The 24,789-nt window shown below is 48.0% G+C and overlaps 9 protein-coding genes across 9 annotated transcripts; 4 read left to right on the plus strand and 5 right to left on the minus strand.

Annotated features, from left to right (window-relative positions):
- Positions 1 to 18: 18 nt before the first annotated feature.
- Positions 19 to 2,373, minus strand: FOMMEDRAFT_143555 (pectin lyase-like protein). Its single transcript, XM_007271838.1, has 17 exons — positions 2,235 to 2,373; positions 2,110 to 2,183; positions 2,005 to 2,059; positions 1,887 to 1,949; positions 1,744 to 1,827; positions 1,470 to 1,684; positions 1,394 to 1,413; positions 1,297 to 1,343; positions 1,211 to 1,246; positions 1,057 to 1,143; positions 961 to 999; positions 854 to 898; positions 728 to 794; positions 580 to 667; positions 438 to 514; positions 246 to 377; positions 19 to 168 (listed from the first exon to the last, which is right to left on the minus strand). Exons 1-17 carry the CDS (start codon positions 2,358 to 2,360, stop codon positions 134 to 136), a joined length of 1,290 nt encoding a protein of 429 aa, XP_007271900.1. The 5' UTR covers positions 2,361 to 2,373; the 3' UTR covers positions 19 to 133.
- A 408-nt stretch (positions 2,374 to 2,781) lies between these two features.
- FOMMEDRAFT_24110 (uncharacterized protein) lies at positions 2,782 to 4,437 on the minus strand. The gene is made up of 8 exons (XM_007271542.1): positions 4,122 to 4,437; positions 3,668 to 4,067; positions 3,582 to 3,619; positions 3,428 to 3,526; positions 3,319 to 3,375; positions 3,163 to 3,265; positions 3,050 to 3,109; positions 2,782 to 2,995 (listed from the first exon to the last, which is right to left on the minus strand). The coding sequence occupies exons 1-8, from the start codon at positions 4,386 to 4,388 to the stop codon at positions 2,871 to 2,873; spliced, it is 1,149 nt and encodes a 382-aa protein (XP_007271604.1). The 5' UTR covers positions 4,389 to 4,437; the 3' UTR covers positions 2,782 to 2,870.
- A 3,611-nt stretch (positions 4,438 to 8,048) lies between these two features.
- Positions 8,049 to 10,132, plus strand: FOMMEDRAFT_114955 (uncharacterized protein; the record flags this gene model as incomplete). Its single annotated transcript, XM_007271839.1, has 2 exons — positions 8,049 to 8,318; positions 8,378 to 10,132. The coding sequence occupies 2 exons, from the start codon at positions 8,049 to 8,051 to the stop codon at positions 10,085 to 10,087; spliced, it is 1,980 nt and encodes a 659-aa protein (XP_007271901.1). The 3' UTR covers positions 10,088 to 10,132.
- Positions 10,133 to 10,462: 330 nt separating this feature from the next.
- FOMMEDRAFT_24111 (uncharacterized protein) lies at positions 10,463 to 13,239 on the minus strand. The gene is made up of 5 exons (XM_007271543.1): positions 12,463 to 13,239; positions 12,356 to 12,411; positions 12,218 to 12,302; positions 12,117 to 12,158; positions 10,463 to 12,038 (listed from the first exon to the last, which is right to left on the minus strand). The coding sequence occupies exons 1-5, from the start codon at positions 12,830 to 12,832 to the stop codon at positions 10,978 to 10,980; spliced, it is 1,614 nt and encodes a 537-aa protein (XP_007271605.1). The 5' UTR covers positions 12,833 to 13,239; the 3' UTR covers positions 10,463 to 10,977.
- A 1,115-nt stretch (positions 13,240 to 14,354) lies between these two features.
- FOMMEDRAFT_24114 (PP2C-domain-containing protein) lies at positions 14,355 to 17,624 on the plus strand. The gene is made up of 10 exons (XM_007271544.1): positions 14,355 to 14,480; positions 14,560 to 14,581; positions 14,692 to 14,769; positions 15,102 to 15,191; positions 15,263 to 15,394; positions 15,459 to 15,535; positions 15,596 to 15,680; positions 15,736 to 15,792; positions 15,851 to 16,000; positions 16,061 to 17,624. The coding sequence occupies exons 1-10, from the start codon at positions 14,478 to 14,480 to the stop codon at positions 17,071 to 17,073; spliced, it is 1,707 nt and encodes a 568-aa protein (XP_007271606.1). The 5' UTR covers positions 14,355 to 14,477; the 3' UTR covers positions 17,074 to 17,624.
- A 317-nt stretch (positions 17,625 to 17,941) lies between these two features.
- Positions 17,942 to 20,250, plus strand: FOMMEDRAFT_97510 (Clavaminate synthase-like protein; the record flags this gene model as incomplete). The annotated part of the gene is made up of 10 exons (XM_007271588.1): positions 17,942 to 18,171; positions 18,237 to 18,304; positions 18,379 to 18,589; positions 18,649 to 18,737; positions 18,832 to 18,883; positions 19,040 to 19,124; positions 19,245 to 19,374; positions 19,429 to 19,501; positions 19,653 to 19,748; positions 20,166 to 20,250. 10 exons carry the CDS (start codon positions 17,942 to 17,944, stop codon positions 20,248 to 20,250), a joined length of 1,119 nt encoding a protein of 372 aa, XP_007271650.1.
- Positions 20,251 to 21,045: 795 nt separating this feature from the next.
- On the plus strand, positions 21,046 to 21,587 carry FOMMEDRAFT_97348 (HSP20-like chaperone; the record flags this gene model as incomplete). Its single annotated transcript, XM_007271576.1, has 2 exons — positions 21,046 to 21,186; positions 21,342 to 21,587. The coding sequence occupies 2 exons, from the start codon at positions 21,046 to 21,048 to the stop codon at positions 21,585 to 21,587; spliced, it is 387 nt and encodes a 128-aa protein (XP_007271638.1).
- A 174-nt stretch (positions 21,588 to 21,761) lies between these two features.
- Positions 21,762 to 23,347, minus strand: FOMMEDRAFT_114966 (uncharacterized protein). Its single transcript, XM_007271840.1, has 7 exons — positions 23,284 to 23,347; positions 22,928 to 23,159; positions 22,803 to 22,876; positions 22,432 to 22,747; positions 22,331 to 22,378; positions 22,089 to 22,278; positions 21,762 to 22,021 (listed from the first exon to the last, which is right to left on the minus strand). The coding sequence occupies exons 1-7, from the start codon at positions 23,327 to 23,329 to the stop codon at positions 21,920 to 21,922; spliced, it is 1,008 nt and encodes a 335-aa protein (XP_007271902.1). The 5' UTR covers positions 23,330 to 23,347; the 3' UTR covers positions 21,762 to 21,919.
- Positions 23,348 to 23,607: 260 nt separating this feature from the next.
- FOMMEDRAFT_114967 (Translin) lies at positions 23,608 to 24,769 on the minus strand (the record flags this gene model as incomplete). The annotated part of the gene is made up of 8 exons (XM_007271841.1): positions 24,637 to 24,769; positions 24,487 to 24,577; positions 24,347 to 24,436; positions 24,159 to 24,281; positions 24,024 to 24,103; positions 23,872 to 23,967; positions 23,745 to 23,817; positions 23,608 to 23,681 (listed from the first exon to the last, which is right to left on the minus strand). The coding sequence occupies exons 1-8, from the start codon at positions 24,697 to 24,699 to the stop codon at positions 23,608 to 23,610; spliced, it is 690 nt and encodes a 229-aa protein (XP_007271903.1). The 5' UTR covers positions 24,700 to 24,769.
- Between the last annotated feature and the right edge of the window lie 20 nt (positions 24,770 to 24,789).

A 24,789-nucleotide genomic window follows, 5' to 3' on the forward strand; every position in this document is an offset into this window, starting at 1 on the left:
TGACGTTCCATGTATTTGGGGAATCGAGCATGAGCTCTCAATTTATTGGGAACACAACAGGTTAACCACTGTCTATCAAGTGAAACATGCATTTTCAAAGACAGAAGTTGATTCCTTCGATGTGATTTATGGATCATACCGTCGTCGTGGGTGTAGGGTTGCATGGTCCTACAATAAAATATTTCAGAAGAGGCGAGATCAGGACATGTTAACCAAATATGACGATATCGGGCATAAAAGCGCACCAGGTAAACCACTCTCACTCTCAACGTTTACGCAAACGAAATTCGGAGTCTCGTTATTCGGAGTCTTGACGTTGAGGTTTTTGAACGAGATATTTGAGCATGGAGCGTTTGCGCTGCATTCAAGGTCGACCACTACAACGACGTGTTAGATTCTGACACTGCTAGGATATCCTACGGAATTGGTTGGCGTACGTGTATTCGTGCTTGCAGTTCCGGACCAATCCTCGAACGTCAGGTCCCTAAAGTTGAAAAAGGACGGCGTATCGCTCCTGTTTACATCATATGCCGTCACACAGGCTGTATGCTATTGAGAGTGCAAATGCATGCGACATACGAGTTACCTCCATACGTCTGGTATGCAGCGACGGCAGTGTCCACGGAACTGAGGTGGACGTTCTTTGCAACGACATTCTTCACGAAGCCTGGACGAAATTGTGAACATTGGCTTACAGGGAATTTTAATAAGCACCGCTGTGACGTACCTCCGCTACCTCCGCCACCAGTTGGAGGTACTCCGATTACTGAGCCTGTCCACGACTTGAAGTATACCTGCAAGTCAGAGGATCAGATAATTAAGACCACATCAACATCCGTTCTGATTTACTCACCCCCCACCTCATAAGTGGCTGTATCGACTCATCGATACGCAGGACCTAAAGTGAAAATACAAATAAGAAAATTAAATGCATATTATGAGGAACGTTTGAGTGATTACATTGATGTCTTCCAGAAGAACATTATCCACAATGTCGTTCTTAACAGAATAGTCAATCCGTAAATCCAAAGCGACGCGTAAAAACAAGTTACTCACAAATTGAACATATTGACCCAGAGATCCAAACGCAATGCCGTTCCCGCCACGGCAGGTTATGCCTTGTGCTACGATGTTTGTGGAATTCTTCGTACAAAGACATAGACTCAGCTCAGTCTAATATGTATAGTAGCTAGGAAAGCTCGGTGCTTACACCCTTGATCGCCAAGCAGTCGTCTCCGCAAGTGACCTAGAAACGAACTTGTAATCAGGAATTCAGAAGCGAGCGATTGCACGTACATCCCAATTTCTAAGAGTGATACTGTCACTCCGATAAGTATCGATGCCTAGTAAAACTATCATTATGGAGTCGTTCTTGGACAGTAAATAATTCTACCGTCTGTGTTCGGAGTGATACTGTAAATTCGTATTAATCAGGCTTGTACGTACTTGAATAATACAGAATTACCTACTTTTCGCCGAAGAAAGCAGGGTTTGTATTTGTCGCGTTGCATATCATGCCGTCATAGAGTACATCCTTCGAATTGGCGACACAGTTGCACCAAAATGGTGGCGACTGGATGCGGAAGTTGCGCACTGTCCCTCGCTCGGCCTCAAAAACAGTTAAGGATAATGGTCTTCCGTCCCCATCTTCACGTGTATGGCTTTGGAAGTACTCCCACCATGGCTAAAGGAAAACGGCATTTCATATTAATTTCCTGCCGAGGCTTGAGTGCAATTACTAACCTGTCCATTGCCTTCGATGCCTCCTTCGTTGTGCGCATCTACGACGAAGTCCTTCCCTGTCAGAACGAACCAAGATGATTGACTCTAATCGGCAGCCAAAACCTGTAAGGATTCAATAGTCGGTGGATAATAGAATAACATACTTGAATGAAAACGACTTGGTAGGTATTCGTCATATCTAACCAGTACTCGATGTTCGGTACGAACTGGACGAGATACGCAAATGAGAGAGCGAGTAACTTGCTCACAGTGGTAGCTTACATTCAAAGTTCCGTATAGATCGACTTGTGCATTTTCAAGATTCCAGGTCATTTTCCTAACAGGACTGTAAGTACGTTCACGACATCGTTGTTTGCAGAAAGAAACCTTGTAATGTTATAGTTTCCCTTTTGCAGGACCGTTCGTCCATTTTTGCCGCATTCATCAATGGCTTTCAGGACCTAAGCGTGCGTCAATTTACATCCTCCTGACAATTGATGTCGAGCTCATACCTGATCAGTATCATCTTTACCCTTCCCAAGAGGCGAGATCGTGCAAGTACGCGTCGCGGCGCCATTGACAGCGGTAGAAAAGCCTAGGAAAAATAATAGCAGCAAGCTCTTTAGCATGTTGCCCATTGGTTTGTTCTGGACGGGGCGAACTATGCCTCCATTTTCTCTTATAATACTTTCCACGCGTTAAGTATTCTACATGATGATGCACGATGTCATTGCGCGTGATCACGAGGAGATTTAGTGATCCTAAGCGACTTCTCAAAGATACCGAAGGAGTGCGAGAGGCGGGCCGCGGGGTTCTTAGACTTAAGTATTTATAGCGGCGGCTCCGGGCCAGGACTGGAAAACTGCGTCGGGCCTGACGCTAGCAGAGCAGGATGAAGTCACTTGACCTAGAAAATTCAACAAGAGCTTGGCATTCAAGCACGGCACGGTTTGTCCGATTCTGGAAGGCTTGAAAAAAGGGCACAACGGCGATTCACCAGTTCACCTTTTGCAGTCTGCTGACTGATACGGAAAGCGCAAGCATCTTTTTGTTCTGCTTGCAATAGAAGCCGAGATTGACAGCCACCATCTATATCAAGGTAAACATCCTTCTAGTCGTGTACAAATTTTCTTGTTTCTTCTAGGGAATCACGATAAAGACGCCCCGACCAAAGTGGGTGCAAAACAAACTCCGTTTGCCGTGCGGATGGTATGCGCATTTCCTGTCGCTGGGTCGATCCAGGCGGCCTCTTTTGATGGCAGGGTCTTGAAGCCTGATAGCTTTAATGTCAGCTGTACGATCTATTATCAAGTGTACCTCGACGAACCTGGTTGAATGGTTTCAAAGATTTTCTTCTTCGGATTGAGCTGCGAGAGCGGTGTCGCATCTGAATATAACTTGTTAGGAAGAGGGTTGAAAAGAATGACTGAACAATCTTACTTTCGAACTTCTCGCCCTCGAAATACACTCTATCACCAGGTTTTGAGCCACTAGGGGGTTGGATAAGTTCGATACGTTTTATTCCATCTTCTTCTAGTGATGCCTAGGATGTATTGTCAATATCGACCAGTTTCCTGTGTACATCGCAATACTTACGCAAAGAACCATTGCGTGACTCTTCACACCGCGCATATTAGCCGGTTTTAGGTTACACTTGATTAAAGCGTCAAGACCAACGTCACTAAAGTAATAAAACTCGACTTGCCACTGCTACAAGATACTTATCCCGCATCTCTTCAATGGGGATGTAGTTCACGAGGCCAGAAACAACAGTTCGAGGTGTTTCTTCTCCCACGTCAACTTGCTATTGGAATAATCATCACTTATTCAAATCATGATTACATGGCGATTATACGAACCTCGACATACAAGCTATCAGCATCGGGGTGTTTCTGGACTGGATAAACACTCAGTATCAGTGATATTTTTATTAAACGAATCTTACTTTCAACTATGTGGCCGACTCGAAGGTCAATCATAGAAGGTACAGGCTCGCCAACATCCTCAGGGGTAGCAGCAGACTTTCCTCCCTGTTTCTTTGCAGTAGCAGCACCGTCTACAGCAGCACCTTTTTCTTTCGGTTCTTTCTTTTCCTTCTTTTTTGGCGCAGCTTCGGCAGCAGGAGCAGCGGCTGCATCGGATACAGGTTTCTGAGCTTTCTCTTTTTTCTTTGGTGGTTCTGCCTTGCGTTCGAGCCTGGGCATATTGTCCAGATCAAAAGCTACATGGGCAAAAGCTGGAGCCAGAGTTTCTGCAGCCTTGCGGACCGAAGGGCGAGTTTGGATATGGTCAAAGTATCGAGTTAGGGCCGGGTGTGAATAATACTGCGCAGGTTGCAGCTGCGACTAAAATGCGAGTTTACTTCTCTGGATGCTTGTATATTTTACAATACGACTCACGATGGTAGGATGAAGAGCGCCATACAACGCCACGTCTGCAGCTGTAAGACGATTGCTAACGAGGTACGTTCGTGGTGTCAATGTTGCATCTAACTCCTTCGAAGCCGATGATTTGACGATATCGCCCTTGGCGACATTTGATATCCAGTCAGAAACTTCTGCTTTATCCTTCTCATTTTCTCCAAAGTCTTCATCGCGCGGAGCAGCGGCGGCAACGAGATCGCGCAAGGGCGATGGTAGTGATTTCAGAGCAGCCTGAGAAGACATATTTTTGCGTATTGCACTGGTAGATATGAATGATGTATGCAGAAAGGAAACAGAACGTAGCAGCAAAATCATCACCGTTATAGGTGTAAATGCGATTGCTTACTTAATGTACACGAACTTTAACATTCGTTCCAATTTAGGAAATGCACGCGCGCTTGTTTAAATTTCCCTTGTCTTCGGTGTTCACTGTCTGGCACGCCTGGCGCCTGCTGACCGTGGCCGACGTTTCTCAACGGCACGTCGTCTCTGACGACGATGAGCAAACATGACAGGGAACCTCCGACGTGTTCGTCCTCAATGCCTCCGCCCCCGGATCCTCTGACGCGTCCTTCGACGCGCTTTCCTTTGATGACACCCAGTGCCTCACCACCTGTGCAACGACCATTTGGTCGCAAGTCATTCACTCCGACTCCAGCAAAGAAACGAAGAGTGTCCCGCACACCGTCTCTGCTTGGCCCGGGCGCGCGGAGTCACTCCGTTTTCTCTGCTTCGTCTTCATCCACGTCTCCTGCGTTCAACATTGACGCGTCTGCAGATCCTGGGCCCGGAGAAGAGCTTCACGAGGCGCGACGCGCCAGTTCATTTCGTGTCTTGGACGTCTGGTCGCGTCTTGGGGATAAATATGCTCGCAGACTCGACGAAGACGACATCGTCGACTTGGGAAAGAAAACTATTATTAAAGATCATGGGGTTCTAAGGTCCTCAATAAATATGTTCGAGATTGGACACTTTGCCGATGAACATGAGAGAGCACAACGTCTCGACAACGGCCAACCTTTAACTCCGGTGGATGACGAGCCAGATGAACTGGACGCTTTCGCTGACCTCCACGACAATGTATCACGCTCAGAAGTAGATGGAGACGAGGAAGATGGCTTGGAATTATCACAACGGTCGAAGCCCTTACCCCCAGTACGCGAGGTCGACCCAGCCGATGCAGCTGACCTAGCGGAGTTCTTGAAAGCAGAGCAGGAACGGAGGATGATGTTTGGAGATCCTGACGAAGACCAAGAAGAGGAGGATGAAGAGGAAGAATTTGAGAAATTTAATAATGACGAGGAATGTGGTTGGGAAGAAGACGAAAAGGAGGACAATGTGCTTGATCAGAGGGGTGACGAGAGCTACGATATAAGCGCTACTGCTTCCAACTCCGACACCGAAAGAGCTGGATCCGGGGCACGCGAGTCCGGGGACGAGGAAGATGCTTACGAACAAGGCATTCACGATGATGTCTATGGGAATGATCGAGATGATTATTCCCGTGTTTCAACACCGTCAGGTTCCCCAGAACTCGACATTTTTGATAACTCTGGTGTAAATGAAGGTTCTGACGATGAAGTCTTACTTGCGGCTTCCAGCTCAGTAAACGAAAGTCCACTCGTGGTCTCAGACGAAGAGTCCGAAGACGAACTGGGCGGATGGGATCGTGACGAAGGAAGCATGCTGTACGTTGTCGGTGATGTCGATGAAGGTCCTTCTAATCTAAAGGATCGCGACGGCTTAGAGGGCCCGTCGAACTCTAATCCTGAGCCACCGCCATTGCCGCGCAAGAGGGGGCGAAAACGCCAGGACGTTTCGAATGGAATCTCAGAACCACCTTCAACGCAAAAGGCGAAGGGAAGACTTTCAATAGCTCGCAAACGTTCACCTACTCCCATCCTCCAACTTCAGACTCCACCGCGGTCTACATCCTTCGGACCCGAAGGCCGTAATGCTAAAGTCACATCGACATACTCGCGGAAAGGTCATGGGGATTCTTCTAGTCCGAGGAGGGCACCTATGAGGATAGAATCCACTGCATCAGAGAGTTCGGGTTCAGAAGCAGACGAATTAGCTATTTCACCACACAAAAGCGGAATCCAGAAGCAAACAAATTCTCGCTCTCGTCAGACATATTCGCCGAAAACCAAACTTGTTCCAGAAGTCTTTATCGATGGCCCTTCTCGTACGCCATCAAGGAAGCTCACTCAAGCTGCGCCTTCCTTTGAGGATGAAGATTTCGATCACACACCCGAACTTGTCGATAGTCCTTTACCCGTTAAACGGAGGATTGATAAGGGAAAGGGTAAAGCAGTGGACCTGGATAATTGCTCTTACTCTCACGAGTTGGAAGAGGAACGACAACGCTTTTCACCTCTGGCTAATAATTTTTCCGATACGTTTCTTTCCCCTTACGCTGAAGAGCGTGACTCGTCGGGATCCCAAAATCGATTCACATCTAGTAAAAAGCGAAGACGCTCATATTCTCCTATACCAGAGCCTAGTATTCAAAACAGCGATACAGTTGACGTTATGATGGTCAGCCCTCGTCGACCTTCCTCCCGAAATCCTAACCGCCGATCGTCCCATTCTCGGCGGCAAAGTCTTGTCACTGCGGCCGACTCCTCCTCGTATGGTATGTATTACAGTCTGTTGACAGCATGCCGGTTGATTGAGCTTTGTCTATTAAAGATGGATTCGAAGCTGGACCAAGTACGCAACCGACAAACAGACGTCGAGCTCGTTCTCGGCACTCAGAAGAACAGCCTATCGAAAGACAGTCGCGTTTACATCATCCGCCTGAGCTTGACTCTTTTAACTTTACAACGCCTCAGCATTCCTTCACTGGATCGCAAGTTTATGGGTCTAACAACTTCACACCATCACTTCCACCACAACATCCCCCAGCAGCGAACTTCCACGACTCTGCGGCACAATACCATTTGGCGCAGGCATTGCAGAGCCTGTCTTATCTGATGGGAGGTTCATTACCTTTCCCTTCGCCACCGGTGAATGGCTCGCATGTTCCTCCTTTCGTCCAAAGCCCTACGCAATATGGACATCAACCGTGGAATCCAACCACTCCGCGACACCTCAAACGCTCCGCTTCCTTTCACACACCGCAATCCGTTGCAACTGCTCCTCCGACATCATCCCCTATAGGCTCCGATTACGAAGAAGAGGAAAGGTTGTCATCTTCTCCTACCAGGCGATCAGTTCAGGAACGCGGGAGGACGCAATCGCAGCTGCATAATTCCAGACGTAGCCGACCCAAGTCCGCAATCCGGGAATCTAGGACATCATCACGAAGTAGGTCTCTCGGACGTCGTGTCTCGTTTTCGTCACCGGAAGCGACCCATATAGAGGATCAAGCATATAGTTATGTCAGTGACGACGTTGTTGAGGTCCACAGCTCTGGTGGTGAGGATAGCGATTTTGAACGTCGTCGGCAACGTCGCGAGACGCAATTCAGTCACTCTGTGCGACTTCAAGCACGACCTCGCGACCACAGTCGAGCGCAGACTCCCGGTCCGCCAACACGGGCACCGGTGGTGCACTCTGCCGAAGTAGACATGCAATGTTCAACGATTCAGAACCAGAGAGGGCACCTGCAAACGGCTCTCGCATTCCCAGAGTGTCTCATCGTAAATCTAGGAGGGAGCATCGATGAAATGCAGTAGCGAATTTAATCGATTCATGATCTACTTTTGCTTTGTTCGCTTTGCTTAAAGGATCTTGTGTAGCAAATATTTTGTGTAATGTGTAGTTATTTTGAGTTATTTTTACAACGTGTACGGAATGAATAATACAGCCGAATTCGGTGATGACGCATATAAGTACGCGTTAGCTAATTCTGCTTCGTACTGTATCATGTAGTGTATCTCCGCTATATCTATCTGAATGGCTTGTTTCCCTACGAATAGGTCTCTGCTCAACCCCAAGTTTGAAGGGTACAAGCTCTCACCGCTCGCGCAAGACGAGCACATTACACGATTTCCTTTGACAGCGTACCCGACACAAGCAAATGTTTCTGGAAGGTCGCGGACACCGCTGTCGTTCGAGGAAGTTCAATCACGTATAACGCATAATCATCTAACGATTTCGCGGGATTCGAGTGAGTCGGTCTATGTGGATGATGATCTGAATGTCATTCGTATTGTTTTGAATCCGGTGAGTGCCGCTACTCTATAAACTAATTTGATTTGGAGCGCTGAGAGGAAGAATGACAGGATTTGACGCCAACATTCTCTACTCTCAGCGAACTACCCAAACCTATACAAAGTGATGACTTGGTCGAGAATCAACATAGGGAGTATCCGTCTGCTGTTTCGTTGGGAGATACGTTATTGGTCTCTGATGGAACTGGGTTATTGTACGTCCTCTCCGAGACTAGAGAGGACAATCGGATCGTAGCGCTTTACCATCTACCTGATGACAAAGCTTCTTCTACCTCTGCGTATACGCCCTTCAGACTTCACGCAGCACAAACCAAGGATCCCGGCGTTGCGGTTTGCGTACTCTCGTGTCGGCATGTTCCCACCGAATCGCTCAGTAGTTCGGAGTCTCAAACTCAGAAGAAGAGTCGAACGACGAAAGCTGAACCCTCTCACTTTGATGTTCTTCTCGCAGAGGTCTCAGTAGATACGCCATCTGACGACGCTCAGCCTCTCAAGATAATCTGGAAAGGAAGAGGGGATGACGTCCCGAGCCACGTAGGCTATGATACTTCACGCGGAGCGTTCTTCATACTCGGGAAATCGTGGTACAGAGTGGGCATAGTAACTCCACCAACTTATGAGCCAACTCCCGAAGAACTAGCACCTATACCTCGAGCTGGGGAAGTCTTAGCACCAGACGGACCAATAAAGCCTCCACCATATTCATGGACTCAAACACAAGACTCAGTAACAGTAGCCTTCGCTCTCCCCTCTAACGTCCCTAAATCCGCGATACACGTCACGCTAACCGCAAAGACACTTTCATTACTAGTCAAGCACGAACTACCAATGTCCGCTTCGCTCCCGCGTTATTCACTCAAGCAATTGTGGGATGGGATCAACCCATCTTCGAGCTTTTGGACGTGGGACCGAGAAGCGGAGAGGGAGTTTGGGTTGCTCACGCTGCATTTGGATAAACAGCACGAAGGGACTCGGTGGGCTCAAGTATTCGCGAGCGCAGGGATGAACGCATCGAGTGAACGTACGGATACAACAGACGAAGAAGTACCCGAGACGCTCGACCCATCCGAACTATACCTCATCCGTGAAGCACTGGAGAAATACACCAGCTCCCTACAGCTCGGAGGTGGAGACGCGAGTGGACTGGGACTTGGTGAAGGCGTACCGAGCCTTGCGGAGGGTGAACTGGACGATAGTGTGGATAGTTCCGTTGGGCGACGAGTGGCTGTTACGTGGGTAACTCCTGATGGTCTCGTACCAGAATGGGCATCGAGCGTAAGAGAGGAAAACGCAAGTGCTTCGGTACTTTCTGTCCCTGTACCAGGGTTACGAGAATCCGAACCCTCGCTAGTAATCAAAAGCGACATCGACGGTTTACTCTTCACCTTACCACCCTCTACAAACAAAGAAGAAACATGGAAATGGAAGCATACATCAACCTACCCAGCCCTCTCCTTCGTCCTAGCATCCAAACGCGATACTCGCTTCACATTCCACATCTCCTCACTCGCTGTCCTCGCTTTCGAGTCTGGTACGAGCACAGGCGGTGGGAACGTCTACATTTACCGGGGCTCTCCCGGTGAGACTCAGAAATCCACGTGGGCGAAACAAGCTGTGTTGAAAGTGAGTGGAGGGACGTCGGGTGCGTTGCTCGGCGTTGGAGCTTTACGACTGCAACAAGAGACATCAACTACAAAGGATGGATTTGTATTACTTTGTCTATGTGAGAGGGAGTTAATAGTCGTGAAAGACATACTATAATCCAGGTTGAGAAGAGATTAAAATTAATATACAAAATATATACATACATCTGAGCTTTTTTTAATGTGAATTCGAGTACAGTAATTCAGGCAAGTCATTTATATCAATGGTCTTCCAAGGGTAATGCAGACTCCAAATTACCACGATCAAGTCAACAATCAAATCTTGTCTATAATAATTTTAGTGCAAGGACCAATTACTAACAGTATATACACTCAAGTTCAGGCTGGCTATTGCATACAATAATACCATGCAGTCAAGGAAGAAAAGAAAAGAAAAAACAGAGAAAATGAGAAAATGAGAAACAAGACAAAGAAATTGCAGAAGAAGAGACAGTGAACTCTGAAGTTGGAACTGGATTGAGACAAGGCGGGCGGGAGGATAGGTAGGTAAGCGGCAACGTCATTCCAGTCGGTGACAGGAGGGAAAGGAGGTGGAAATACACAGTGTATAACAAGCTGTATCGCGGAATTGAAACATAGGACAAACGCAGAGTGTAGAAATCGAGGTGGGTGAGTGCAATGATATGTGCAAATGTATGTATGTATGCATATGTGTCTCTGTATGTCTGAATGTGGAAACGGAAGGAAACGTGAAGTTTTGGATGTCAAACTTTTGACCAATGCGTGCATACACACTTTTGACCAGAGAAAGTCGGAACTAACAAAATGACGTTTTAAAACACGGAAGGGATGAGAAGGACAGAAATAATAAAACAAGTACTTTTACGAGGACCAGCGTTCGGATGGGCACATTCCGTTCATCCCAGTCTTCTGCCTGGCAAAGTTGAGTTACAAGCTCACCATGAATTAAGTCTTGGCTCCTCCACCAAATGGGCAGTCCTGCTCGCTTATTTGCGATCCCAGATATCAGCAAGCAGGAGCGTCCCTTCACCGCTGAGAGTATATCGTCCGTCCAGGATTTGGTATAGTGCCATTCAACGCATCGCGTAGGCCTCCCTTGCTGGATGTCGACTCTCCAGAGCGGCGCCGCTGTCTAGCCCTCTTCGGCGGAGGTGCAGAATCTTCGAGTTCGGCACCGTTCGTAGCTACCTTCTGCTCATCTCGCGGAAGACCGTTGCTGGCATCCTGTCGCGCGGACCGTGGTTTCGCTGCCCTGACATTCCGTGCTTGCTCCACAGCGGTGTCGAGGTCGGTAGTCATAGTACCATTTTTCAGCACTTCGAGGGAGGTAGTGACTTTCGCTGACGGCGGCGGTGGTAAAGGTACGCGGTTCCATAGGGGCTGATCGGTCGTCTCGACATTGACGGGTGCGAACTGAACGCCGCCAGTCTTTCCATTGAGGTTGTTGCTCCCTGTACCAGACTTTGCGTCTTCTTCAAACCGAAGCGGCTTATCGGTACTCTCGTTGAGCTGCTGAGAATGCTGTCGCTCCGGGGTACCCGTGGAGGAGGCTCTCGAGGGCGGGCCAAGAGGAAGGACTGTATTTTGAGATACTGCGTCCACAGGCACTGCTGTTGGAGTAGTGGACGGCGGTCGAAGAGAAATCTTAATTTTCATGCTACTACTCCTGCTAGAGTTATTGGAACCATGAACACCATTGGGATCTCCAGTTGCATGCCCATTCTGGGCAGGTAACGGGGCAGGCGAGTTGACATCTGCGGTAGGTTCCGCTGAAGATACGGCTTCTTGAGCAAGACGTGCTTTCTTGTTCTTCTGCCTTTGGCTCCGTACAACCGGTGCAGATGTTGCCGTGCCAGCGTTCTTTGATTTTGATGACCTTCCGTTAGCACTGCTGCTCGCACTTCTTGCTTTGGTCAGTTTGGGTACAGGTGTAGAAGCCTTCGACGTTGATGCAGATGTCTGTCCAGGTTTAGTCTTGCTGTCGGGACTGACAATGTTGAGACCATTGAGGAGCGCATCATGTTCTTCAAGGATGCGCTTGCGTTCCACGAGGGCAGACTTCGGGGAAAGCGGCCGCGGAATGATTTCTGGATAGTCAGCCAATCCAATATGTTCACCAGTTAGAGAAGAGCAACGTCGAAGAACCAGAGACAAGGGTGACGAACCTTGCAAGAACTTGTACTCTTCAAAATAATGGGCAGAATCCGCTGGATGATAATGACACATTATTAATAGACACGGAGTATGGAACAAAATATGCACGTACCGAAGTCATTGTATGTTGTTAACATACGTTTGTCGAGACGGGAACGGGTATGAGCAACGCGGGTCAAGCGCCGGATGAATTCCTCCTGCGAGGCGATGAATCAATAGCTGGGAAAGAGGAAATATAGAAGGCCCTTACTGTGGCCAGGGAGATAATGAATGCGGCTTCTTTCGACGGAGTGCCGTGTTGAGAGACTGGACTCGAAGGTCAGTACATGAGAAGCAACAAGCAAGAGAAGCGCGTACGATCCGTGGAGACCATAGCTTCTATGCGAGACATGGGTACAATTGTCTGGCCAGGTTGGCGAGTGGTGGGCGGCTTTGGGCGCGGCTTCTTCGCGCTGGCCTTCGGAGAAGGAGCGGCACTAGCAGAAGCAGAGGATATTGTCTCCCATTGTGGCTGGGAGTCCTGTGGGCCGCTGTCTGACTCGTCGAGCTCGTCGACTTCGAGGCTGTCCGCTTCATCCATTTCGGATAGTTCGTCAACCTCGTCGACGTCCATTTGGGTGTCCGTGCCATTAGCACTGACGCCAGAACCGCTTTGTTCAAGCGTAGACCATGTCCTTGCGGTGCTGTTGCCGTTGGTGGAGGTGAGAAGGGTGACGCGGGGAGCCATCCGCGAAAGCCGGTTGCGGTTGATTCTGTGAGTCGGTGTGGAGCGAAAAGAGACGCCGAAGGGAGTGTAGTGGCGTCGAAGGATGCGAGTGACGAGGAGAGGGTGGGTTGACAAGGTATTGGATGACTGTCGAGCGGGAGAATGGACGAGAACGGGGAAGGCGGGGAGTGATGGGGGATGGAGGCAAAGGGGGAAGAGTGGCGGCAGGCAGGAGAGGACAGCCGGCCTACCCTGTGAATCGCGATCCTACGTAGCTACCCGCACTACAACTCTCATCCCGGCTTTCGACGTCTCTACAGCATTCAGCACATTATCCCATGTTCTCTATTACTCATTGTGAACCGAGACCAGAGTCAGGTCATTCAGAATAACGACATTCGTCTAGCATAAATACCTCTGGCTATTTTCTAGTTGAAAACCCAGGAGGAGCAAGGTGTTGGACAAGAGCAAGACCAAGTGCAGGACGAGGACGTCTGTCTTACCCAATTCTCCACTTTCTCACTATCATACTTGCGCTTATTCACGCACGCACGTTGCCACAGAGAGTACAGCTAGTCAAGCACCACATTGTTTTTCTGCAACAGGTGTATTTATTATTTTTTTAAAAAGCGCTGGTAGTCTTTGCGATGCGTTGACCGCAAAGCGAGACGCGTCCTAATGCGCTGTGATCGGCGATTTCCTCATCTAGCAATCGTCCCTTCTCAACTTTATAAAGTTTTACTGGCCTTTGAACTTAACTGTCCAACAATATCAAAGCCACTAACGTTGCTTCGAAATGCGTAGCTTATTTCTGACGGAAAGTAATTTCGTTGCTGACGATCGTCTAGGGTAAATTTTATTGATACCTTGATCCTAGTAATAGTATAACTTATTCCTATGTCCATGCTCTGAAACGAGCTAATTTCTATCCAAAATACCAGTGTATCGGATACAAGGCGGACGAGCCGAACAGTTGAGAGCACTACGTATGGCCTCAGTTGTGACGAAAGAGAGTTTGAAAGGAGGCATCCATCCGATTGCCGCGTCGCGGTATGACACGTATGGTCTAAGTTTCGGAAATGAACTGGCTACAGCACGAATAATGGGCAAGACACAGGTTAGGAAGTCGCCACCAGGATCCTGGTATGTGAGGACGACAGAATAAGAGTTATGCGGTGTGAATGCTTGTACAAGTATGTCGCCATCCCACTTACAGGGGACATTCATCTTGCCGCGTTTCATCCAAGCTGTGCCTGCCATTTGGGGTCAAATGCGGAGAATCGCCATTGAGAAACGACGGTTCTTATCACTACTATCGAACAGAAATAAAAGTGGTGGTGTAATATAGGATTGCAGTGTAGTTAGATAGACTTGTTGAGGATTCGAGGTGCTTAGAAGTGCAAAAGAAAGTTTTGTGGATGTGACTCGGGGCCAAGTCCCGTGAGCCAGAACGACCAATGCGATGCAGAAGAGTGACGGTCGAGATTCCTCATACCGTACAACTCCGACTAGCACACGAGCCATTCAATCTTTTCCTCCGACACTCATACTCACTCTCCTCGCTCTACTCTACTGCCGTCCTAATCTCGCCCACTTCGCCCATTTCAGCAACGTACGCTGACGCCGTTTCGTGGACCGTGCATACAATCTCCGGTCTCCATCCATCATGGTATGCCAAAAACTTCATGCCATCTTTGGTGTCTTCCAGCACATACAACTTGCTCATTGACGCATTCTTATTCTCATAGGGTCAAACACTCTCGTCACCTGGTATGCATTTGTCTTTGCATGTCTCACTATCGCGCGGCGAAACGTCGCACACTGCGCATATTGGACTGGTCACTGATTAGCTCGTAACTTTGCACTCTCGGCTCGTTTAGATACCGAAAAACACTCGAAGTCGGGGGGAGATGAACGCTTCGTATATGGCGTGTGCGAGATGCAGGGCTGGCGAATCTGTAAGTCGATCGTTTGGTTTCACTTCTTTGCAGCGAAAGTTTTCCTGGCATATTGTGTTGGGGAGCGGTGCAAGCCATCAATCTATACATGTTTCGCAATATTCAGCGGTCAAGGGCATACTTTTAATAGACCCGACCTTCTTTCTATTCACTTAAGTCGCCTCTCCTTATCTGCACGCTCGTACGCGTGCTTGTTAGCGTGGCCGGGCGTCTGGGACCTAGAGATGACTTGTCCAGTGTTATGTGGCGATACTTTCTTTGGGGCACTTGCTATCTAGTTGCTATCACTCGTGAAGCAGAATGCTTAACTGAATGATATCTGTGTATTTTAGCCATGGAGGACGCCCACGCGATTGAATTGGAATTAGAGGATAATAGGGGTGGGCATAACTCATTCTTCGCAGTGTATGATGGGCATGGTGGTACGTCACTTGTTCTTCATTCCTACAAGTAACCTTCCTCAGTTTTCTGTATGTTTGTTCTGCGCACATAGGCGGCACCGTAGCAAAGTATTCCGGAGAGAATGTACACAAGCGACTGGTAAAAGAAGACTCATATGTCAACCAGCAATGGGACAGTGCGCTCAAGGGTGCTTTTCTCGGTACGGACGAAGACATCCGTGCTGGTGAGTTCTGGTCAGTATTCCTCTTCAAATCTAGTTAGCTCATATGGTTTCTGGGGAGTAACAGAGTCTCGATTTTTCAGGGATCCCTCAGGGTGTACCGCAGTCGCGGCTTTGATTACACAAAATGGGCGGATCTTTGTGGTAAGCCTTCATCATTTCAATGTGGTTTTGTCCGCCGGCGCTAAAGGGACACGCGTATAGGCTAATGCTGGCGATTCACGATCAGTCATCAGTGTGAAAGGCGAGGTCAAGCCATTGAGCTTTGATCACAAGCCTCTCAATGAATGTCAGCGTGCACATTTTCCCTAATGCGTCATGGTATTGAAATTTCATCTATTCAGCTGAAATGACTCGTATTCGCAATGCCGGTGGATATGTGGAGTATGGTCGTGTCAATGGTCTGTACTATCTTTACACTGTGGGATCGACAGAGGCTCACGCTCTTCTAACTTTTAGGGAACTTGGCGTTGTCGAGGGCGATCGGTGACTTTGAATTCAAAAAGAACTTTTCTTTGTCGCCGGAAGAACAGATTATCACTGCGAATCCTGACATTACTGAACACAAAATTACTGAAGAGGATGAATTCCTCGTCCTCGCGTGTGATGGTATGTGTGAAGACCCATATGCCTACCAAATTCGGATTGTGCTGATTCTTGTGTAAAAAGGCATCTGGGATTGCCTTACTTCGCAGCAGGTTGTAGACATCATTCGCCTTCAAGTCTCGCAGCGCAAGGAACTGTCCGAAATCGCTGAGTTTATATGTGACCATTGTCTTGCACCAGATACTACGTCTGGTGCAGGTGTAGGATGTGATAACATGACCGTCCTCATTATAGCGCTCCTCAATGGGCGTACCAAGGAACAATGGTACGACTGGATGGAAGATCGTGTGAAGCGAAAGTACGGCTACCCGACACCAGAGGAGGTACCCCAACTGTATGCGCCGAGTCGCATCAACGCTTTCCGCGCACGGAGGCAAGCATACGAGGAACGAGCGCGTGATCGTGCAAACTCTGGCGATTCAGGGTCGGATAGTGGCTCCGACAGTGGGTTTGCAGGTGTATTTGGCGGACGTGGGATGGGTCCTGCAGGCGGACTCGGTGGGTTTGCGCGTAGCATGCTCGGCGCCGGAATCACGTTTCATCCTAGTACAGGTATCGCTCCGGACGATGGTACGTTGATGTTCACGAATGACGATTCGGACGACGATAGCGAGGACGACGTCGAAATGACTGGTCCTGGATCATCGCAGAGTCCATTTGATGATGCCATGCAAGAGCGCCGATTCCTATCTGCTTTGGGTTTGCGTCCTCCGCAGTCGGATGTGACGAAGAGCCTGAAAGCTCAACTCGATGAGCTTGAAGACAGCGACGACGTCACGGCTGGTCCGCGCATCGAGGAGGTTGACGACACAACACCAGGGCGAGAACCGGACGAAGATCAAGCCATGAGTAATCCTGGTGACGAAGCGCAGCAAGCATTCGGCGCCCAACCACCTAATTTGACTAATGGAATATCCACGAAGGCCTCGGGTGAGGCACCACCACCACCTGCACCGTTGGTCAACGGCGATATAAAGGTGAAACAACTGAGTTCTTTACCAGGTGGCGACGAGGCGTCTCCCGTGGTGAAAGCCGAGGGCCTTATGGACGGCAGCGAGTCTCCGATCAAGGGATAGCTCAAAGGCAATAATCTTGTGCGTTTATACCGGTGTTGTCTTCTGCACCAATGTGTGCTCCCAACTGTATCCATTCTGGTGTTTCTGTTCTTCCTAAGGTATTATATGGTTCAATGCATTTGGTGCATTTTACCTTTTCCTGCGCGTTTCAATGACCTCCATTTCTCGTCTCACCTCGCCTCGGCATGATATATGTATATGTGTGGCCCACACGCCTGTCCGTGCATTTCCGTTTTGTTCTCCTGTCTACGTGTTTCACTCCTGTTTCTTTCTCTTTTGATCTCCGACTAGTGTTGTCGCTGTTGGTGTTGTTTGGTGGTAATAGTGTGGGCTAGTGCATGGTTAAACTGTCTCTGTATCAACCTTACCTAGTTTTCTCTTTTTCTTATCTAACTGTCCCTCACTCGGCACCCGCTTGCCAGATGCGAGTTGTTGGCATTGATACTCACTCTTTCACTTACTTACTGGACACTTTCTGTCATGAAAAGTCTGTCTGTCTCAGTGTCTGTGACGATTGCAGTTGTATAGTTGACTGATATTCTCATTATTTTTTTCTCTCTCTTCTCATCGATATCGTTGTGTGCTTCGAAGATGTGTTTCTGTCCTGTCCGATGTGGTCCGAGAATTGGTGCTTCTGTAGGTTGCACTCGGAGATGAGCGTGGTATCGAACGTGCATGTTCTAATAATGAGGCCAAGAATAACAATCAAGAAAGTATTTATACGCGCCTGGGCGTCGATCGAGAGCGGCAGAGACTTTGATATCTCCCTGCATACATTCACCGTCATCGCCCATAAATCATATCTTTCTACTCCACCCATCTCTCCCTCTCCCTCTCTCCAACCAACCGTCTACCATAGTCCTTTCCGATGCCCTCAACCAAATCACCCGCCTCACCATACAAACTCCGTTCACTACCCGTTATCGACATCGCACCATGGGTAGCACCCGAGTCCGCTCATGTCCGAGGACATAACGGCGGACGACGATCGACGAGTGCTGCTCTTCATGCGGCGTGTCTGACCTATGGGTTTTTTTACCTTGATGTTTCGAGTTATGCGGACCAGGAGGAGATGGAAGAACTTTCGGAGCTTGCGAGGTGTGTACCTGAGTTTCTAACTGGTTCTATTGGGGTGGTGATATGTTACAATGATTGATGAATAGACGGTTCTTTGCACTTCCGCAAGAGGAGAAGGATAAGCTTGCGCTTGCGAACCAGGATGGTGCGCGAGGTACGTCTATCTATCCGCCTGTACATTTACTATCCATTATCTACTTAGACTCATTGACTTATCTGACTCTGCAGGATACCAAAGATTAAAGGAGAACGTAACGAACGGCAAAGCGGATAACCACGAAGGACTCGACTTCTACGCTCCCGTAGAACAAACGGACAAGTCTAAACCATTACATGGAGAGAACCAGTGGCCTTCGGATGAGGTCATGCCTGGGTTTCGTGAGCGATTTGAGAAGTGGATAGAGAAGATGAAGAAGCTTGGGATGATTGTTATGGAAGCGTGAGTTACACCATTTTTGACAGTTGTGTTGATACTAATTTACGTGAGGATTGGTATAGAATGTCTGTTGGACTTGGTATGACGCCTGAGGAATGGGAGCAACTGAAGAGCAAGGTGGACAACTCGTTCTGGGTTATGCGCGCCATAGGTTAGTTCTTCCCTTCCACCTGCTCGGCAAATCAAGAATATATTGGGTTCCATTCCTACATGATGTATGCACAAATACTAACAATCGTGTTCAGGCTATCCACCACTTCCTAATGACTACGATGGCTACTCATGTGGAGCACACAAGTGAGTAAGGAGGTCTTATATCCCAAAGTGACTGCCAAGGCTGATGCCAACCACTTCAATTCTTCCACCAGGGATTATGGCTGTCTAACGTACGTCTTCCTCTAGACCAAATTCCATTAACAACTTCATCTTAGTTCCGAAAACTCTACCATACAGCTTCCTCTACGCAGACCCAACACCAAACGCACTCCAAGTCTTCCTTCCACAGGACGGTATACTAGATGATGCCGCCACTACGCCTGTCCCTGCAACCTCAACGACCGGCTTGGCGCCCAGTGTTGCGAGCGCTCTTATTGGCGGCGTCGAGCCATCTGAGTTGCGTCACCCTGTGAATGCTGCCAAGGATGAGAGTGCAGTTGAGGCGGTGCTTGATGAGCAGAACGGTGAGAAGGGCGTATGGATCAATGTGGATCCGATGCCTGGTTGTGTTGTTTGTAACATCGGTGAAAGTATGTCTGAATCTCCTTGCCTTTCGGTTTGGATGGGATGGGGTAGACAAGAGTAAGAACAGTACTGATGAGATTTTCTTTGCGTTTTCCAAATAGTGTGGGAGGTCTGGACGAATGGGTTGTATAAAAGTACTTTACATCGTGTTGTTCATCAAGGATCAAACTACCGGTATGTCTTCTTCATATTTTTCCGAAGATATACTCAAACTAATTACTGTGTACTCTTTCACGCATAGTGTTTCGTGAGTCAATTCACTATCCACATCCTTCTCATATCATAACATGATCGCTAATACCAACAACTCTGTTCTCGCACTCAGAATACCCTTCTTCTTCGAACCAAACTTCACCGCACGCGTCGAACCTCTAGCAGCAGCACTCCGTCTGCAAAAGGATTCCATACAACCCGCTTACGCGTATACACCACACAGCCCGCATATCCCGTATCCGCATTGTCACCATGATAACCATGACGGGCCGACGGAAGTATTGACGCAGAAACTTAAGGAACTGGCTGATGCTGAGCGAAGGGAAATGGAACGAGAACGTGTGTCTACTGGCGGGAGTACTGGTGGGAGTGGGAGTGCTCCGCCGTCATCCGGCTCGTCAGACGCCTCTGTCTCCTCATCTGCACAGTCCATAAAAGACGGGCGTACAAGCGTAGAAGAGGCTGAGTTCGGGTCAGCGAGAGCAACGACGGGAAGTACGAGTGTACGCAGTTCTCTATCGTCAGGCGGTGCAGTCTCGAATGGCCTATCGTCGCATAGTCCACGGACTCCCTACACCCCGATCTCGCATACCCACACTGCATATACGCCGTTGAGCGTGGAGAGACACTACGAGCCTGTTGTGTATGGGGAGTTTTTGTTGAAGAAGGTTGCGGGTAACTTTGCTTCGGGTAAGGGGAAGTATGATTAAATTCTTTTTTCTGGATTTTTTCTTGTTGGATGAGGAAGTGGAGGAAGCGGAGCGATTGATTTGTTATATGCATGCTTGCTTTGGTCTTGCTTTCTGTCTGGTCCCATTTTTTTCTTGGGTTGCTTTGTCTCTATATATTTAACCACCTGTTGCGTATATGCTCGTATATACACATGCATAGCCTTTGTTTACTAGACTAGATAATAACCTGCACTGATCCATTTTCTAATCCTTTTCATTACAAATTTATACCGCGGACGTTTTCTGTGTCAGGCAAAAGTCAAAGTGCCGAAGGTGACGACTGCACTCGGCCCAAGGAACAAATAAAGGAAAGAAAAAGAAAAACCAAAGCGTGATCTATGATATGCCAAATTAGGGTACGATCGACGTCTCTCGAACACTCTCGGATGCACCCGTGACCTCCCAAACCTGCAAGAGATCTAGAAATGACCTCAATGTGCGACAGTAGTGATCAGACAATTCAGATGTTACTAGAAAAGTTCTCGATGATTCGACACGGCGACCTTCGGAATCCTATAAAAGGGGTCTGAGTCTCGGGACCCCTCCTTGTTGCAAGATTACTTTCAACTGCGACTCGAGTACTCTAACGTAACTCAAAGCAACTACTAGTCTACTCCTCTACTACTGCTACTGCTACTGCTACTGCAAACAATGTCACTTACACGCCAATTCCTTCGCGAGTTCCGGCCCCTCTTCCGCCTACTAGAAGAGCCTTTCGGACGTCCTTACCCTTCTCGTCGTGGTGGTAATAACAATAGCATAGCACCCCTCGGGATGTTCAACGACCCTTTCTTCTCTGCCTTCCCAACCTCGACCTCGTTGAACACACCTGCTGTAGACGTGAGCGAAGAGCCGAACGCGTTTGTGGTAGAAGCGGAGTTGCCGGGTGTGAAGAAGGAGAACCTAGAGTTGAGAGTGGGTGATGGAGGACAGAGTTTGACTATTGAAGGACGGAGGTTCGTATCGTCGTCGTCGCAGACCCAACCTACCACGGCATCGACTGAGGGAGGGATTTCAGCAAATGGTACGTTTTCGCATCTCTCTCTGGTCTCTATTTTGTTTCATTATAGGACAACTTACTAACTCAACCTTTACAACAAACAGACGACGCCCGTGCAGTTACCCAGCAGCAAAACGAATCAACCCAACTCTCTACCGAACGTACATTCAGCAGCGCCTCCCAATTCTCTCGTACAATCTGGCTTCCGCGCCGTGTAGACGGATCAGGTGTCTTTGCTAAACTCGAGGATGGAATCTTGAGAGTCAGGGTTCCCAAGGCGGAGGACCAGGAGAGTGTTAAAGTTAATATCGAGTGAAAATCTTGACTTCATCTGGGTGGAAAGACTTCATAAACTTCATCTCTTTGTTTTCTTTGTTTTCGTTTATTCACAAGAAAAAAGTTGTCACAATTTCACCCCCCATTGTTTCTTATGTAAAAAGTACACCTTGTATATATAGTGAAGCCCCACTGCACAATGAACTATTGGCATCTCTAATGCAAATTTTCATTAATGAACAACACTCTGCTTGCAGATATACAACTGTCTACATAAGCAATAAAACAACGACTGACAACGGTTACATATAATATACAAAAAGAAAGCTAACCAGGACAGATTTCATAAATAATTTTACACAAAGATATAATCTATGACCCGGGCCACTCAACAACCCATTGAGATTTGACCGTGTGTACCTGGTCGTCGTCATCTTCAAAGCGAAGTCGATAGGCCAGCTTCGCAGACCCAGTCTACAAGTAGGGGTAGTAGGTAAGCACGACTAGTACAAATGGACCATTAAAGTCGACTATCACTTACCCTGCCTTCCCGAGGCGCGTCGACGACTTCGATCACTTCTGCACGATAAAAACAGCTTGTATCCGGATACAAAGCCATAACAGTTGATCCTGTGCCGAACACGGGATACGCGTTTGGATGAGATGGGCTGTTTGGCGATGCTTCAGGATCAGGTAACGGTATCATGGTCTTTGTGTTAGAAGAATAGCGTCTAAAAATAGAACTAATCAGAATGCTCGATCAGAGAAGAGAATTCGACGCACTGTCCAGGCTGCCCATCCTCTTGAGGCTCTGCGTCTTGAACCTCATACCTATGGTCTGAATTAGGATACGTATCTAATTATACAATACTGAGAAGCCCTACCTGTTCTTTTCTGGATTTATGCACCGCGTAATGACCGCAAGTATCCAGGTGTTTTCGTCTGCTTCCGCCCCACCTGTGCTTGGAGGGTGGAACGCCACTTTCCGACCCTCTTGAAGAGGAAGCTGCTTCTGGTAAAATCTGTGCCGTGCCTTGGCGTCACCTTTGAATGGCTGTTGCGCAGGAGCACCAGGACTTTCAGAGGCTCGATCCCGGTCCACCTTGACGCTCAGTGTGATCTTATTCACTGGTGGAGGAGTGGGCGTCGCGGGAGCAGACAACGGGGAAGAACCACGCCCGTGTCGTTTGTTGCGTTTGTCTGTTATTTTACATGCTTTAAAACAGCTGCATGATTATTTCAGTAAGTAATTTACCTTGGATTGCCTGATTCTCTGGCTTCCGTAATGCGGACAAAACGGAGAGTGACTCAAGAGCATCGTCAATAGCTCTTAGGGATACGAGGTAAGTAAAGCTACACTTAGTCTGCGCTTTGACTTACTTCGCTTCAGCTTCAGCATGTTTTTGAATATCAGCGAGCCCAGAGCTCAGTTTCTTATAAGTCGCTTTGATCGTCTCGAACGGTTCAAGTGGCTCTCCGTTGTCACCGCTCATTGTCGGCCATGCGGAGATGGACCGGTTTACACGCCCCATGGTCTCCATTGTCTCTGGCTTTTCATATGTTTGGCGGCATGCATTTAATTTGGCCACTACGACTGCCCAGCATTGGAGTTCTAAATGTAAGACGGAGAATTTCCCGATATGGAAAGGACCGATACGTTTGGTTTGTGAAAGTTGAAAGGGACACATCAGCTCTCGTGAGAACTTTACACATTGGAATTAAAAGGGGGGAACTACCTTCTGTCGAAGCTGGTCTTTGAGAAAGGGCCCGACGGCGGTCCATACGCCTTTACAAGTTTCTTTACACGTTCCCCGAGGTAAATTGAGAGAACGAGAATGAGTGGCGGGAGAGAGAAAGAATCAAGATGACTGTGTTCGATCATCTCCGTGTCGTTCAAAGCCCGCGCTTAACCAAATAAGGCAAGTGACAAATTTTGGGAATACAAAGCAAAATACACAGCAACAAGTTTACGTATACAAAAAAATGAATGGAAAACACATGCTATGCATTGTATGCAAGTTTCTAGCTCTATTTCTCGTGAAGAAATGAGTAAGGTATTGCTATTTCATGTTGGCTTCACAAATCACAACACCCTTCGGATCGGCCAGTTTGCGTAGAGATACATCATACACGACTGTTATGGGATGTTGTGAAATAAGTGACGTATATTGGTAGTCAAAACATGAGAATACCTCACCTTCTTCTATTTTCTTTATGTCATATTTTAGACTGTCGAAACGTCGCCTGAGGGAGTCATTCTTGAGGTTTAGCTTTATAGGAATGCACGTTAGCAACATATAGAGCGAAAATAGCATTATGTTTACCATCGAAAACCCGGCGAAGACATTCTTCACGAAGATGCTTATCCGAATTGGTCGTTCAAAGTCACCAAGGGTAACGGCATTCACGGCCCAACGCGACTAGCGGCAAAATCTTCGGTCCCGGTGCAGAAGACAGAGCATACAGTCAGACTTACTAGTTCATTCACTAAACTGATTAGGCCATGTAAATAGTCTTCCGCTTGAATCATCATCCTCGTATTTGTGTCTTCCTTGACTGCGACATATTCGCATTCAGAAAAGGTGATCATGCTGAGATGTTCTTTATTTACCTCCGAGAACTTCTGATATGCCTGATTGTGATAGGAGGTTTCCGCTGTCCAGGTATTCTACGAATGCTACTGCGAAAACTGCGGACCGCAGGGTGTTCGTCCACATATTCGACCAACGCCAGTCTGTCCAACACTCGTCAGGATTCTGCACATTCAAGTTGAGAAAAAGAGGTAAGAGACGGACGAACATTCGTTTTCTGGAATGAGTTCTGCTATTGTCGCAATGGACTCAGCACACCCATTGAACATCGGCCGCACACCATCGACCAGTGAAGGAACTACGGGTAAGTTAGGCATCTGCAATAGCGTAGACGTACGTCGCACGCACTAGCATCAGAAGGGGTTCCGTGTATCTTGTTCAGTAGGCCCACTATTGAGCGTGTCCGCTTCTCAAATCCTTGCACAGTATCTTTTAGTTTCTGATATGCCCAACCACAGTTAGCTCTGCTTAATCAAGGAAGAACTAGTCGAAATGTACCTCTTTAATTTCTACGTCACGATCCAAGAGGGAGTTGAGGTGATCCAGCTCAACCTGGTCCATGGCTGCGATATTGCGGATAGTAGAGAAGTGAAGGAAGAGAGTGAAGAAGCGTGGGCTCGAGTGTGCTGTGCATGACGATTATCCGCGTCT

Source organism: Fomitiporia mediterranea, assembly GCF_000271605.1.
Source record: "Fomitiporia mediterranea MF3/22 unplaced genomic scaffold FOMMEscaffold_18, whole genome shotgun sequence".
NCBI classification, from domain to species: Eukaryota; Fungi; Basidiomycota; class Agaricomycetes; order Hymenochaetales; family Hymenochaetaceae; genus Fomitiporia; species Fomitiporia mediterranea.

What these genes read in the sequence shown, in the direction of transcription:
- FOMMEDRAFT_143555 (XM_007271838.1), bottom strand. Translation starts at nt 2,360, where the DNA reads ATGGGCAACATGCTAAAGAGCTTGCTGCTATTATTTTTCCTAGGCTTT. An exon ending in GCATCGAAGGCAATGGACAG is followed by an intron (nt 1,685 to 1,743) that starts GTTAGTAATTGC and finishes GTTTTCCTTTAG; the next exon opens with CCATGGTGGGAGTACTTCCA. An exon ending in ACTGCTTGGCGATCAAGGGT is followed by an intron (nt 1,144 to 1,210) that starts GTAAGCACCGAG and finishes CTTTGTACGAAG; the next exon opens with AATTCCACAAACATCGTAGC.
- FOMMEDRAFT_24110 (XM_007271542.1), bottom strand. Translation starts at nt 4,388, where the DNA reads ATGTCTTCTCAGGCTGCTCTGAAATCACTACCATCGCCCTTGCGCGAT. An exon ending in AGTCGGCCACATAGTTGAAA is followed by an intron (nt 3,620 to 3,667) that starts GTAAGATTCGTT and finishes GTGTTTATCCAG; the next exon opens with TCCAGAAACACCCCGATGCT. An exon ending in ATAAGTATCTTGTAGCAGTG is followed by an intron (nt 3,376 to 3,427) that starts GCAAGTCGAGTT and finishes GCTTTAATCAAG; the next exon opens with TGTAACCTAAAACCGGCTAA.
- FOMMEDRAFT_24111 (XM_007271543.1), bottom strand. Translation starts at nt 12,832, where the DNA reads ATGGCTCCCCGCGTCACCCTTCTCACCTCCACCAACGGCAACAGCACC. An exon ending in AGCTATGGTCTCCACGGATC is followed by an intron (nt 12,412 to 12,462) that starts GTACGCGCTTCT and finishes CTTCGAGTCCAG; the next exon opens with TCTCTCAACACGGCACTCCG. An exon ending in AACAACATACAATGACTTCG is followed by an intron (nt 12,159 to 12,217) that starts GTACGTGCATAT and finishes ATTATCATCCAG; the next exon opens with CGGATTCTGCCCATTATTTT.
- FOMMEDRAFT_24114 (XM_007271544.1), top strand. An exon ending in TCAAACACTCTCGTCACCTG is followed by an intron (nt 14,582 to 14,691) that starts GTATGCATTTGT and finishes CGGCTCGTTTAG; the next exon opens with ATACCGAAAAACACTCGAAG. An exon ending in GATGCAGGGCTGGCGAATCT is followed by an intron (nt 14,770 to 15,101) that starts GTAAGTCGATCG and finishes TGTGTATTTTAG; the next exon opens with CCATGGAGGACGCCCACGCG.
- FOMMEDRAFT_114966 (XM_007271840.1), bottom strand. Translation starts at nt 23,329, where the DNA reads ATGGACCGCCGTCGGGCCCTTTCTCAAAGACCAGCTTCGACAGAAG. An exon ending in CATGCTGAAGCTGAAGCGAA is followed by an intron (nt 22,877 to 22,927) that starts GTAAGTCAAAGC and finishes CGTATCCCTAAG; the next exon opens with AGCTATTGACGATGCTCTTG. An exon ending in ACGCGCCTCGGGAAGGCAGG is followed by an intron (nt 22,022 to 22,088) that starts GTAAGTGATAGT and finishes CCCTACTTGTAG; the next exon opens with ACTGGGTCTGCGAAGCTGGC.